Source organism: Zeus faber (assembly GCF_960531495.2).
Source record: "Zeus faber genome assembly, chromosome: 11".
Classification (NCBI taxonomy): domain Eukaryota; kingdom Metazoa; phylum Chordata; class Actinopteri; order Zeiformes; family Zeidae; genus Zeus; species Zeus faber.
This window is the reverse complement of record NC_137205.1, coordinates 15,817,632-15,831,951: the sequence shown is the minus strand read 5'-3', so window position 1 is coordinate 15,831,951 and position 14,320 is coordinate 15,817,632. Positions and strand designations below refer to the sequence as shown.

The window sequence follows — 14,320 nt, the reverse complement described above, 5'->3', positions numbered from 1 at the left end:
CTTCCTCCTCATCTTCCTCTGACTCCTCTTTTCCCCGCGTGATAAAGGCGGCCAGCGTCCACGATGCACGGCGCGTGCGGCGAGCGTGTGATTCATGCTTCTCTCTCTCTTTTTTTTGCGTGTTTTCCAGCCGTGGAGAGGTGAGAGCGACGGTGATGCATCACTGACGACGCTGGACAGCCGCTGGACAGCCGCTCCGGGGGGGGCGTGAGGAACCCTGCCCGTCACCCTCCAAACGTCGTCATGACAGGACACACACACACACACGCTTACAGGGTGATTCGCTCACTATGACATCACTGTTGCACAATGGCATGAAGTTGCTGCCGTGGAGAAGAAGAATCAGCGGCGATGAACGGCAGCGCTCCCATTCATCCTGTTCATCCTGCGTCCAAACCCTCCGTGGGCCCAGGGCGCGCAGCGAACTCCGGAATGAAATCAGGAACTAGGAACGGGAAGCTGCGCCGCTTCCCCCTGACCCAGGGTAGCCAACCTTCTGCTTTTACTGTAGTGCCGAAATTGCGAAAAAGTAGTCTGAAATAAAAATGCGATACTGTTATCCAAAACATGTTGAAGAAGACACTGAGAGGCGTGTGACTGCAACGTGAGTTTCCTGTTTTTCGGAGAGGAGTTTGCAAAGTCTGCCCAATCGGATTGCATCGAGTGCGTAGCTGCAGCAGAGTGAGACGTTTCTCCAGAGTAAAACGTTCAGCGAGGTTGTGCTATCAACATTATATAAATGATAGGAACCAACATTTTAATAAGACCTGGCTGGAAAAATATTGAACCTCCTTTTTAACTCAAACGCCTCGGGCCAGCCTGGTGTTAAGTTGTCCGGCTGAGTGGACACGTTGGAAGGCGGACCACCTGTTAGCTGACCTGTGGTGCCCTGCTGATTGTTACCTCTGGCAGGTAGTGTGTGTCCATCCCTCTCTCTCTCTCCCTCCTCTCTCTGGTGCAGGAACATCTCATTTACCTTTTACCAGGGCCCTGGGGTGGGGGGGGGGGGGGGGGGGGGGGGCTCCCGCTCTGGACCTCCCAGCTCAGCGCCGCCCTCGGCTCCCCCTCAGCGAGTCCAGGCGAGTCCGCGTCGAACCTGCCGGGAAAAGTGTCTCTGTTTAGCTGGTGCTGCTTCCTCTGGCCCCGGGGCGAGCACGCGGACGTGGGCGTTAAATAGGTTGAAGTTTTAACAGCGTGTCTAGATTCTCTCATTACCACCGCCATCACGCAGCACGACAAGTCAAACCCAAGCTGCGTTGAAGGCGAGGTGGGTTGAAGTAGGAAGAAGGTGGGTTGATGCAGGTATTCTGTCTTGTGCAGTACATTTCAGTGGGCGAGTAGATGAGTTTAGTGCAGTGGTTCTCAACATGGGATCCGAGGATCCCCAGGGGTTTGAGAGGGTCCCCGGAAAAAAAAATTACAAATAATTCGTCTTCACCATTATTTCATTTAGAACCCTTAGAAAATGGACAATAATGACCGTTTTGATGCTACTTTCTCCGTACCCTAACTATAGCATCTAGACAGGTATGGAAGCTGGGACAAAATCGTCATCTCACAATACAAAATCCTCTCGGGTTGGGGTCCCAGGCGGACACTACATTTTGAGGGTGCCTGATATAAAAATAAAGATTGTGAATCAGTCCATCCCTCGACTGCACCACCCCTGCTCTCATCATCCTCATCACAATCCTCATTGGAACATCAGTTCCACCTTTTTTCTTTTTATCATTTGTCCCCCCCCCCCTTTGATCACACACACACACGCACACACGCACACACACACACACACACACACACACACACACACACACACACACACACACACACACACACACACAAATTATCTCAGCAATGCAGTGAAAGTTATGTTCCCTCTACTAAAGAACCTATGAATCTATGAATTAGTGTTCCAGAAGCTGAAGGCCATGCTGAGTGTGCTCGGGAGGGGGAGGGGGGTGGGGGGTTGCTTGTTCTTAAGTCATCCAGTCATCCAGCCAACCAGCTGAATAGTGCGCTCAAGGGGAGGCGCAAAGTGCGCCGAGCTGCTGGCTGCTCTATATGCAGCGGCCAGACGCTCCAGACTCCACTCGCTCCACAGTCCGACACCAGAAGGACCTGTGCCGGCTGAAAACTGCAACAAGAGCGTTGGATAGACCAGGACAACTGATTTTCTGAGCCTTTTTCCAAGTTCTTTTTAAATTATTATTATTCTTTTTTTTATTGTCAAGGATCAACTCATTGGGATTATGTGTTGCGCGCTTTTTTGTAAGTCCTGAAATAGTGTTTTGCATTTATTATGAGAAAATATTGATAGAGATTTATTTTTGGTTGTTTTTTTATGAATAATCTTTATAGTTTTTAATTTAATTTTTTTTTTTTTAAACCACACATCTGGGGTGTAAAAGTTGCGTTTGCGACCGGTGGAAGAGCAGAACAAGTGCAACAGTAGGATTGTGGTGGTGTGAGGATCATGTCGACCTGCTCCTCTCTGCTGGGCTGAGGGGAGGGGAGAGAGAGAGAGAGGGAGAGGGAGAGGGGGGACTCTTCTTCAATGTGGACAACGAGAAGAGCCAGGGATTTCTGAGATACATACACACAACCTGAGGAGCAGCGGCGGCGGCGGCGGCGGCACCAGCGGCAGCAGCGGCAGCAGCAGGAGGAGGAAGAGGAGGAAGAGGAGGAGGAGGAGGAGGAGGAGGACTCCCAGCCCTGACTGGTGTGTCTCTTGGGGGATGTTACTGGATCCCCCGGCTCCAGGAGCAGACCCGCGGCTCCGACGCACCAGCTCGCTTTTGCTTTTCTCGCTTTGGGGGGAATTTTCACTTGCAGGGAGATGAGAGCCGCACTTTATCACCTCCTGCTGTGGACGTCGTGCGTGGTGCTGACCACTGCTGAGGTAAAGTGTGAGGGTCCTTCCTAACAGCATGCAAGTCTGGAGGCACTGAATGAGGGGCTGGCACCCTGCTGTAGTGCAGGGGGGCTCCGCTCTCAATGCAATATATATTTATATATATATATTATAGGGAAATATATGCCTTCATTTGTTAAGCCTATACAGTATATCTTTTTTAGATTTTCTGAACTTAAAATCTATTCTTAATGTCTCAATTTTAACTCGAGGAGACCTAAAAAAACAAGGATTTTACAAATGATTGGAGCTTTTTTTTTTTCTTCTCTTAAAGTGAAGCCACCAAATGACTACGTATGCCACAGCTAGTCTATACTAACTAGCTACTGTACATGCATGTCCAAGAACAGCTCCAACTTTTTGGGGGGAGAAAAGAAAACTTGTCCTGAATTTCCATTCATTTCCATTTTTTTACTAACCTTTATTTTATTATTATATTTATCATATATATATATATATATATATATATATTTAAGCGTTATTTAAGCGTGAGTTTCTGCTTTAAAAACAGGGCTGTGCAAGTGTTAGGTGATAGAACATGATATCGGAGTTTTATCATAAGGAGTGCATGGGCTGCGGCTCTGATAAGACACTGTATCCCAGGTAGTTTGGTGCCAGATCTCCCCGCAATCTGCGCCAACTGGCTATAGTTTGGATTGAGTTTAGCGCCTTCACAGGAGCCGCTCTGGGGGATATAAATAGCGCAGTTCCTGTAAGGCTGCACGGTTTGCTCAACTTGAGATACTTGCAGCACCGCAACAAGTGCAAGTGCAGCGACATGCTGAGAACAGGCGCCCGTCATGCCCGCTGCAGTTTGCACATAGTTACGACATTTCTGCGGCCAGGATCTTCCTGGTGTCGGTCAAAACCCGTCGGCACCGGCACAGATTCACCCGGCGCACTGTGACCCAACCTCCTCTTGGATAGTCATTGTTTCACGCGTGATTTCTCGCCCCTAGGAAGTGGAGATTCCTCAGGAGCTGATCGAGAGGTTGTCCCACAGTGAAATCCACAGCATCAGCGACCTCCAGCGGCTACTGGAGATAGACTCCGTAGGTAAATTCTGCCTCTTGATGCCTCCATGCACTGCACCGTGATCCGTCCCATCTTCATGTAGTCCTCACTCCATATGCCTGTTCACATCTGGGATTAACAGCTTGTGATAACTCAAACCAGAGAACAAGGGAAATAAAATCCATCCAGTATACTGTGCAATCTGTGGTGCCCACCCAGCATGAATACAGTAGTTGATCTGACAATGTTTGGATTATCCTCGACCCAAATGTTATATCTTGATGTATGACCTACGTCTAGTGCCTAATAAAACACGACCCATTGACATGTGCAAAGCTTTTTCTCCTGGCTTGCTGTACTCAGTAGTACACTGGAGCATGGCCTACTGTTCAGCCTCTCAAAGTGAATTAAGAAGGCACTCGGTCCGTGACTAAATAGCGAAGTAGCAAATTCTTTGTGGATGTACGCTCATGCAGAAGGGGGCATGGACCCGGCTGCAGGTCGGGGAAACGCAGCGCTGGCCCGCGCCCTTGATGGCCTCACCTACTGAGCACACGCGGCAAAAACTGACTTTCTCCGTCGGTATCTATTTGCCCAGGTTCCTCGAGTTGCCGTCGCCACCGTGAGTTTCATTTATGGCGAGAAGGCGGCCACATGTGTCGGGTGTGAAAGCCGAGAAGGCCGCTCGGAGGGTTAGACTGGCTTCTCCTGATGTAGTCTCGATTCTTGGAGGTGCTGGTTCTCTTGTGAGGGATCGGTCTCGGACTGTCTTTGAGGCAGATAAGGTTACAGGGGTGCGCTGGCACAAGCTGTTTGCCTTCACATGAGCCTCTATTTACACAGACTTTGGCCATAAATCACATTTATGCCTTTTCCCTATACATTTGCTGATAGAAGTGGACAATTACAAAATTTGCATTGACTGCCCCATGTTGTGTACCCTGCCTAAATTATTAGGAATGACTCATTCTGGTATCTTGTGGCTTATATTGGCAAATCAGCAAAGCTACATTAAGGTAGGGTGCTGGGTAAGGGCGTTATTACAGTTTGTCACATTTTAATTTAGAAGTAAAATTCATCTAATACTGTTTATTTTTGGATGTGTCAATCTGCTCCATGTCGGACGTGATATACTAAATTAAATGATAATAAGACATCGACACATACCGACATGAGTGTTAAGACGTGTCAATGAATTTGATGTAATAGTGCAACAAGTTTATCCTCATTCCGTGTTCACCAACCAAGCAAAGCAGTCTTCAACACGGGGTCAAGCCTCCCTGTGGCAGCGGATAATAATCGAATACTATCAGAAGATGTGTTTGTAATTGAATTAAACCTCTTTCTTTAAAGAGAGGAATGCATTCCAGAGTAACAGTAGTAGGCTGATTATTATTATGAGGGCATAAATCTGTCTCGGGGCCAGACAGCCTCGCTAGCCCCGTTAAAAAGACTTTTGACGGCAGCCGGGAGGTATTTCCAGAGTGTTTGCTGCAGAAGGCCAGGACAATAAAGTTGAGCAGGACGTGTAGGCAGGACTGTACACGGCGTATTTACCAGAGACAAAGATCTGAGGCGCTGTGATGGCGTCCGTCTCGTCGGTTCCCCGCCAGTGTCACATCAGACGGTCTCTGGGTGCACCCACCAGGAGATCGGTGAAAGGGTAGAAGTTAGAAGGTATCAGGATGGGTGAGTGTCACTAGAAGGGTCTTGAGGGATGGTCTTGCTGGTATGCGTGGCATCCTTTTTTAGGCTTACACGGATTGCCATCTCTGCATTAAAGAGGACCAATTATGCTCTTTCTCAACAAGTTAATTTAGGCCTCTGAGGTCCCCAAATCATGTTTTTGAAGGGTTTTTTTTTCAGGAAATACCACTCAGATGATGCATTTGAACCATTATAACATGCCTCAAAACCATAGTGTTCCAAAATGGGCTGTTTCAGTGGGTGGCGCCACCCTCCTGGGGGCCTTCCCCCCTAGTTCTGTGAGCCAATGGGGTTTGAGCACAAGTTCCGGGTGGCGTCACACACACACACACACGCACACACACACGCACACACACACACACACGCACACACACACACACACACACACACACACACAGCAAATTTTTACGTCTCCATCGTCTGCAATTTTGTCACGGACAGTCGGTATTTATTCCTCTTTTCAAAGATTTGTGCTGGTCTGTAAGCCAACAACAGAGCACTTCCCATGCTTAGCTCTTAGCTTCGATGCTAGCAGGCGTGAGTGGAGTTACTCGGATGAAGGGCTGTTCTAATTCTAAAGACCACCTTGACGTGGGAAGGGTCTTCGAAACAGCTTATTTCGCCACATGATTTCTGAGACAGCTCACAACAAACTGACTGGTTTGTCTCGTTTCGCAGTGTGGTCCCCTTTAATATATTGCTTCAGGCTGGCGTTGCTTGCTTGATGTTGCACACACTGCGCGCGCGCGTGTGTGTGTGTGTGTGTGTGTGTGTGTGTGTGTGTGTGTGTGTGTGTATGCCTCCACGCACTCACATGCGACGTGAACAGTTTCCTTGGGCCTGAGTGACAGCTGAGATGACCCACTGAAGTCTGTTGATGATCTCTCGCCCCCCCGAGGCGCTCCTCTCCTCCCACCTTCCTCTCAACTCCGTCTACCTCTCTCGGTGGCCCCCTCCGCCCGCAAGACCTTATCTCTCTTTTAGAAGGACTTTGACAGAAAGGGGAACCCGACTCTTGACATGGTCCGTGGGCTGAGACGGGCCAGAGAGGATTCCAGGCCTTGTATTCCTGCCGCGCTTCGCTCGCTCGCTCGAGAGAGAGAGATGTTGTTGTGCAATCTGCTCTGTGTCTGACTGGCTGGCAGCCTGCTGAGCTGTGCGGCGTGCTTGGCAGCGGATCGGTTCAGACCCTCAGAACGGGCCCGACTCGTCGCGGACATTTTCATCCTTCAAACAGGGACAGTCCACGTCCATGAGAGTCCGACAATTTGTCCGATCGGCGGCGTGACGGGGAACAACTAGACGTCTACGCCGATGTCATACAGTCAGCAGCAGTATGTTGATCATTTGTACGAAAACATAAGTTGCGGGGGAAGGAAGGCGGAGAGAGGGCGCCTAGGAACCTGGGGTAATGGAGAGTCATTTGCCGGTCGTGAAAGCCGGATTCAGACAGCAGCAGACTGTCTCCTCTCTCTCCTTTTGTCTTGTCTCGGAGCGAGGAGGCTCCAGGCGTGTTATTAGTTCGTACTCATTTGGAACCAAGTGCTGGTGGGGGTGGAGGAGGGGGGGTGGGGAATCACTCACCATCGCTCTCTCTCTCTCTCTCTCTCTCCCTCTCTCTCTCTCTCGCTCACTCGCTGACTCTCTCGCTGCCTTTTCATTTTCTTTGATTGCTTCTTTCTCCTCTTCTCTCCCTCTTCGTTTGTGTGTCTCTCTCTCTGTCTCTCTCTCTCTCTCTCTCCCTCTCTCGCTTGTCTGCCGTCTCTTTCTCCTGGACCCCTCTCTCATTCTCCCTGTGCCGTCCACCTCATCCCTCTTTCCCTCTTTCATGCCCAGTTGAAGACAACAGAAGGGTCTCTTTTGTGAGGCTGGGAGGGGGAAAAAGACTTGTCAGTCCATGAAGGACTTCTTTATCTCCCTCCATTCTTTTGTGCAGTCAGTGTAGTTTGTCTCCTGGGGTGGCCATCAACATGACGCCGCCTGCCCCCCCCACTACATGGGGGAAGATGGAGGATCTCCAGGGTGGACACAGAGAGACAGTGCCAGAGGTAGTGGGAGAAAGAGAGGCGTTAAGCACGCAGGGAGCGCTGCCATTGACCTGCGCTGTTAAAAAGGTTGTTAGGTGAGAAAAAAAAACAACCCGACAGCTGTCCAGACATATTCCTCTGACAACACCTCAGGCTGGAGTGTGTGTGTGTGTGTGTGTGTGTGTGTGTGTGTGTGTGTGTGTGTGTGTGTGTGTGTGTGTGTGTGTGTGTGTGTGTGTGTGTGTGTGTGTGTGTGTGTGTGTGTGTGTGTGTGTGTGTGTGCACGGATGTGTATGGGAATGTCAGAAAGCATGTTCATTTGTGTTTGTCACAATACGGATGTCTGTGCGTTTTCCTGTGCATCTGCGTGTGTGTGTGTGAGTGTGTGTGTGTGTGTGTGTGTGTCTGTGTGTGTCTGTGTGTGTCTGTGTGTGTGTGGTTTCTTATGACAGACTGATAGCCAGCCCCTGTCCTAAACCCCAGGCCGTCGGCCTCAGCTCCAGTAAACACTTCCTTTTCGACGGACCTTTTTGGTTCGGGGTCAATGGCTGTCTGACGGGCTGGGCGACAGGCCTTGGAGGAAGTTTCCTCTCTGCGCTTTCACTGGGGCGGCAATATTTGGGTTGGGGCTTGACAGAGCCGGTTAAAGGATGGTATTTGAATGCAAATAAACGGGCCAAACCGGGACTAAGGCAGAGGAAAGCCTTCGGAGGTCTCCAAAGCGTCAGTCCAGTGGAGAATGTTTGTCTATGGCCAAGCTTCCCGTTCAGGTGTACATTTGGATTTAGCTTGTAACGACCATAATGAGAAGCATGTGTGTGTGTGTGTGTGTGTGTGTGTGTGTGTGTCTGTGTGTGTGTGTGTGTGTGTGTGTGTGTGTGTGTGTGTGTGTGTGTGTGTGTGTGTGTGTGTGTGTGTGTGTGTGTGTGTGTGTGTGTGTGAGGGGGGGGGGGGGGGGGGGAGTGTGTGTGGGTGTGTGTGGGTGTGGGTGTGTGTGTGTGTGTGTTTACAGTGTACAGGTATAGAATTGTATTACCCAGGTGGTTTGGAATAAACCAACAGACAAGCAGACCCACCTTCTTAGCAAACACTCTGTCGGTCTCAGTCTCTTTTTCCATGGAGAGAGAGAGAGAGAGAGGTATCCAGTTAACAAACTTTATTGTTTTATAACCGCTTTGGCACTCGTCTGTAAGCTGCCTTATATTCTGGGCGGGGACCAAAATAAGCATACTTTATCAGATGACCACGACTGGAATATGCTGAGCTGGCGGCAAAGGACCAGGAGTTAGAGAGATTGTCAAAGCTTGCACTGCGACACAACAAAACAAGCACTTTGCGCCTCTAAAGTGCCCAAAAAAGTAAACATTTTCTCGTAAATAAGAGACACAAAACCACTTATTAGGCACCGGGATAATGTGGGCTAAGCACCGCCTGTCAAATGACCACTTTAGTTCTCAGTGTGTCTCTGAAAGCCGGTTGTTTTTGAAGGATCTCGGTGACTCATCCAAATGCAGCCATTTCCCTCCTGTTGGCAAGTTTTCACTTCACAATCGAGCGAGGCATGTAATTACATGGAGGTCGACACAACGCAATGGCACCTATACCTTCATGTGTGACATCATCCCGACACTTAGGGAACCCTAAACCCTTCAGGAAATCGAAGCGTCGGCTTCCAACCGTCGCTAGGAGCTTCTGGGAAGCTGGCGCATCATTATGGTCTGACTAACCATACGATATAGATTTCTGTGGTAACGTTTTGTGAGACATCAATGGGAGAGCACACGCAGCCACACACCACCCTTAAAGCACCGCAAAGTGACTGTTTTACAGACCTGTTGTTGGCTCCTCAGAAAGGCCGATGGGTTAAGCCAGCCTCCTCGGTTTGGGTATACAGTATGTGTGTGTGTGTGTGTGTGTGTGTGTGTGTCTGTGTGTGTGTGTGTGCGCGCACGCGCTGTTTATGACCTTCGTAATAATGGCTGCCTTCTGTTTCGACGAGGTACGGGAAACGATGTCATCGAGGAACCGAAGCACCACAAGCACCACCAGCACCACCACCACAAGAACTACTCCCACCCGCACGGTCGCTACAACGACCTGAAGAGCTCGCAGCTCCACAGCAGACGCAAGAGAAGCATCGGTGAGTCGCTTCGCCACGTAACCCCCACCGACAGGACAGCTCAACCCCCTAAATATCGCCCACCCCGGCGGGTGAGCCCCCAGAGGATGAAATACACGACTTTACACTCATTTCAGACAAACCTAACATTTTGTGGTTTTTGCTGCAGCCTTTTTTGCGGATAAAAGGAACCCTAATGGAGACATCTACCTGGTATTTATGGCAATCAGGGAATCATGGAAAGTAATGGGCAAGGGAGAGATGGTGGGGGTGGGGTGGGGTGGGCATCTGATATGAAGCCCCTTGATTGGCTTAGGCCTCAAAGATCTAAGGCACACACGTCAGGAAAGAAATGTATCCTTAAGCATGGAAATTCCAGGAATTCAGGGTTCAAGTTACAGCTCGCCTGGGCCCTGACTGAGTCCGATTGCTTCATAAAGCGCCACGCGGTACAATATCTGATCAGCGAGAATAAGGTCTTATGTGCAATGTTTGTGTGTGTGTGTGTGTGTGTGTGTGTGAGTGTGTGTGTGTGTGTGTGTGTGTGTGCGTGCGTGCGTGTGTGTGTGTGTGTGCGGGGCGGGTTAATCCTCGCTGCATATTCTTTATGGCACCGCAAGATCATCGTTAAAACCAACTCAGGATATTATTGCCGGTCATATTTCATCGATGTGCTTCGTGTCATATGTGCAAGATACAGTATACCATTTTGGCAGCCGTCCATAATAGCTCTCACTTACTGTACGAGATTCACGGGGCCGTCTTTACGACATAATGGTGGCTTGCTGTACATTCTCTGTTACATCTTTTGCCATGAGTGCCTGTCAGAGCATTAAATCTGCAATGAATGCTTATTACCATCCCCTTTTCACCACAGCCAAAAGGGGTCAAAGGCCATTATTAGCTTTCCTTTAGGCAGACATAAAGGTTTCTTGGCGTAGTCGCCCTGAATTAGTCTCAGCGAGGGGTTCGAACAAAAGGAGCAGTCTTTCTGTTTGAATGAGTTGATCCCAAGGCTCCTTAGTTGATATGAGGTAAGCTTGGAATAGCGTGTGTTCTTAACAGCACTTGAAGGGGTCTGGGTGTGATTTTTATTTTATTTCTATTATATTTTTCTGAAGGGGGTGGCAGTAAGATGAACTGGTCCCAAATCAAGTGAGTCATAAAATAATGAACAGTGAAGGAATGCATGCCGCCGCTGGGAGTGAAATTGGAGGGATTACAACAATATATCAGCACATGTTTGTACTGTAGTTGGAACAAGTGTTGGTGAACACTCGGAACAGAGCAAGTGCGTTCTGAGCTGACTGCTCCTTCTTGTCCTGACTCCCTCTCTCCCCCTCTCTCTCTCTCTCTCTCTCTCTCTCTCTCTCTCTCTCTCTCTCCCTGCAGTCGAGGAGGCGGTCCCGGCGGTGTGTAAGACACGGACGGTGATCTACGAGATCCCCAGGAGCCAGGTGGATCCCACCGCTGCCAACTTCCTGATCTGGCCTCCCTGCGTGGAGGTGAAGCGCTGCACGGGCTGCTGCAACACCAGCAACATGCGCTGCCACCCTTCCCGCAAGCACCACCGCACCGTCAAGGTGAGCGGCACCGCGCCCACGGCCACTGGAATGCGCACACACATGCACACACACGTACACACACACACACACACACACACACACACACAAATATAGAAATGTATAGGCTCAAACACGAAATATACACAAGACAGAAACACTACTGCATTATAGAAGAGCACACATTGAACACTAAATTGCAGTTTTTACAAACTGGCATCCTTACAAGCTCAAACGCTAAGTAATTTCTGCAATTTTTCCACACGGAAGGTAAGTGCATTTTGACAGACTGATCAAGTCCAGTGGGAAGAGGTTGGCTTCGCTTTTCCTCCTTCATCTCAGTCAGACCAGCGCTATCAGGTCACACTGGCCCCCGCCTTACCAAATGCCCAAAAAGTTTACTTTTTTTATTTTACTTTCTTTTCTATACTCTTATGGCAATACAACCATTGCCCTATCCATCCACTCAGTTGGGATCTCCCATGCGCCCCCTACCTTTTTTTTTTGGAGAAAGGCCAGGTCCAGTCCGAGCCAAACACAGGTTGAAAGAGAGGTCAAAAGAAAAGCAAGCAGAGAGAGAGAGAGAGAGAGAGAAAGAGAGAGGGAGGGAGGGAGGGAGGGAGGAAGGGAGGGAGGTCAGCGCGGTGGTTGGCTGGGGGGTAGAGGAAGTCAGGCAGAGAGTCTATTAAGTACAGTCGTTCCCGGTCGCCGCCTGTTTTTCTATAGAACGTCCAGGTCCGTGTCGCTGGGCTTGCTCTGTTTGTTTTCATCTCCATCTCTTCACTGGCCTGGAAGAAGAACGAGAGAGAGAGAGAGAGAGAGCAGGAGACAGAGAGAGAGAGCGAGAGAGCGAGAGAGAAACAGACAAGGAGCGAAGGGGTTGCCCGGTGCTCCTATCGTTCTGTGGCACGACAGGAGTTTAAAAACTTGTCACTTGTTCTGTTCAGGATCAGCGGACGGACTGGCTCGCTCTGAACGCATATTTTCGCGGTGTTTACACTGCAGCCTGTTAGCCAGCCCCAAGGGCTCTGTTTGGACGTTTTGGAGTTAAGAGCAGGAGATTGCTGGGAGTAAACAGGTGTCCAGGAACATCGATTGGGTACCCTGGTGTGTGTGTGTGTGTGTGTGTGTGTGTGTGTGTGTGTGTGTGTGTGTGTGTGTGTGTGTGTGTGTGTGTGTGTGTGTGTGTGTGTGTGTGTGTCTCAGGAAGTGGTTGGCTCGTCAAGGCCAGTGTTTCTCTGTGTGTATATAGCGCTGGAGTGTAATCATTATGATCTTGCCTGAACACGGCCAGGAAGGCATTTCCGTCAAACCGGTGCCGTGCGTCCAGCTTCCTGCCTGGCACTGGCAGCAGGAGGCGCCAGGCTTTTTGAGGAGGCCGCCTCGATACAGCTAAAGTAATGAAACAAATACCATGCCCGTTGACTCCTGATGCCCCTTGGCACGGCGGCGGGCAGATTTCAATAAGGGACGGGCCCACATTCCTTCCTTGGGTTTGAAATTGACCTCCCCTTTCGCATTAGAGCAGAGAGTAAGTGCAAAGACAAGACGGCCATTGTGGTGCACGGGGCGGTCCATCTAGGTCCGTGGTCCGAAATACTGAGTCATAATGCCCGCGGAAGGATTTGTTAGCTCACCACTTGATGTGCAGTCCAGCCCCGTCCGTCCGTCCGTCCGTCTGTCGCCTGTCTGTCTGTCTGACAGACCGTCTGTCTGAGCCTCTCTCTGGAGTCCAGTCAATCTGTCTTGTCTATTCCAGTGTCTCCCGTCCGTCAATAGGGGCTCTGTCCGTGGGACGGGCGGAGGGAGAGTTTTGGGGGACGAGGAGAGCGGACTCAAAGTTGATGCAGCTATTCTCGGAATGCTGCGTTCCGTGCGACTGAGTTCACATTGCCCTCGTGACACTTTTGAACCCCAACGACGGAGGCAGCCTTCGTGGCTGGCTCCCACCAGAGCACAGCATCGTCTTGTCATGCCGGAGTTCATTCCCTTTGGTCTCGTCTGTCCATCCTCTGAGCGCTGATCCGTGATAAGGCTCCACTCCTTTTGCCTCCTGTTCCACAGTCAAGAAAGAACACATCGGCTGTGTGTCTTTTCCAGCTCAGGACGTTCATTCATTTGTCCGAATCCGACTTTGTTTCCCACCCTCCTCCACACCTCAATTTTTTCCTTTCGCACTATTTTTCACCCTTTTTTTTCATTCTATACACTCCAAAATAAGAGAGCATGTCAGTGCAGGCCCCGTCCTGCACAACCCGGCTCTGATTAGCCGTTGGCTCATAAGCAAAACCTTTAAATAGCACTGGCCTAAAGAAATGAGATAGCGATACCTTAAGCCCCTCTGTATTCTTCTCTTTATTTCCATTTCTCTGTCTCTCGCTCTCTACCCCTGTTGTGGTGCACTTTGGTCCACAACCTTGATAAGTGTCTCATGTGTGTCTTCTAAATCAGTGTCTGTGTCTTTGATTAAGTCCCTTATTTCTTGCATGCGTATCTCGTTGTATAACAGACGCGGTGACGGTTTTACGCACATGTTGTGTGTGCAAATACTGATAAGTCATTCTCCGACTACCGAGTGGAAAGCTCAACAGTCCCAAACACAAAGGCGTTTGGAGAGTATCAACAGAGTGGAAATGTCAAGCGTTCTGTTCATAAAAGCTTCAAAAACCTGCCGTTTCCCCGCCAACCCCCTCGCCTTCTTTCCCTTCTCCCTCTTCGGGGTCTCTCTCTCTCTCTCTCTCTCTCTCTGTCCTGGTTGGATTTTCCATCCACTCCCCTTACATCATCCTCTCCTCTCCTCCCCCTCCTCCTCCGCCTCCTCCTCCTCCTCATCCATCTGTCTGTGTGCTGGAGGATACAGCTGTGTTCTGTGTCCTGATGGTGCTGTCAGTGCTGTTGGCTCCCAGCACCGTGAGACGCACTTGCTCATAAAACAACAGGTGCTTCTGCAAACGGCCCAGCCAGCGCCAAGCAGACAAGC

General features: G+C 49.9%; 1 protein-coding gene across 1 annotated transcript in view; it reads left to right on the top strand.

Annotated features, from left to right (window-relative positions):
- Positions 1 to 2,583: 2,583 nt before the first annotated feature.
- The window catches only part of pdgfab (platelet-derived growth factor alpha polypeptide b), a 21,157-nt gene continuing 9,420 nt past the window's right edge, over positions 2,584 to 14,320 (top strand). Inside the window, exons 1-4 of the mRNA XM_080010209.1 lie at positions 2,584 to 2,899; positions 3,871 to 3,967; positions 9,659 to 9,799; positions 11,171 to 11,361. Coding sequence (XP_079866335.1) covers positions 2,837 to 2,899; positions 3,871 to 3,967; positions 9,659 to 9,799; positions 11,171 to 11,361 — 492 coding nt within the window. The 5' untranslated portion in view covers positions 2,584 to 2,836. The remainder of the gene's footprint in view (positions 2,900 to 3,870; positions 3,968 to 9,658; positions 9,800 to 11,170; positions 11,362 to 14,320) is intronic.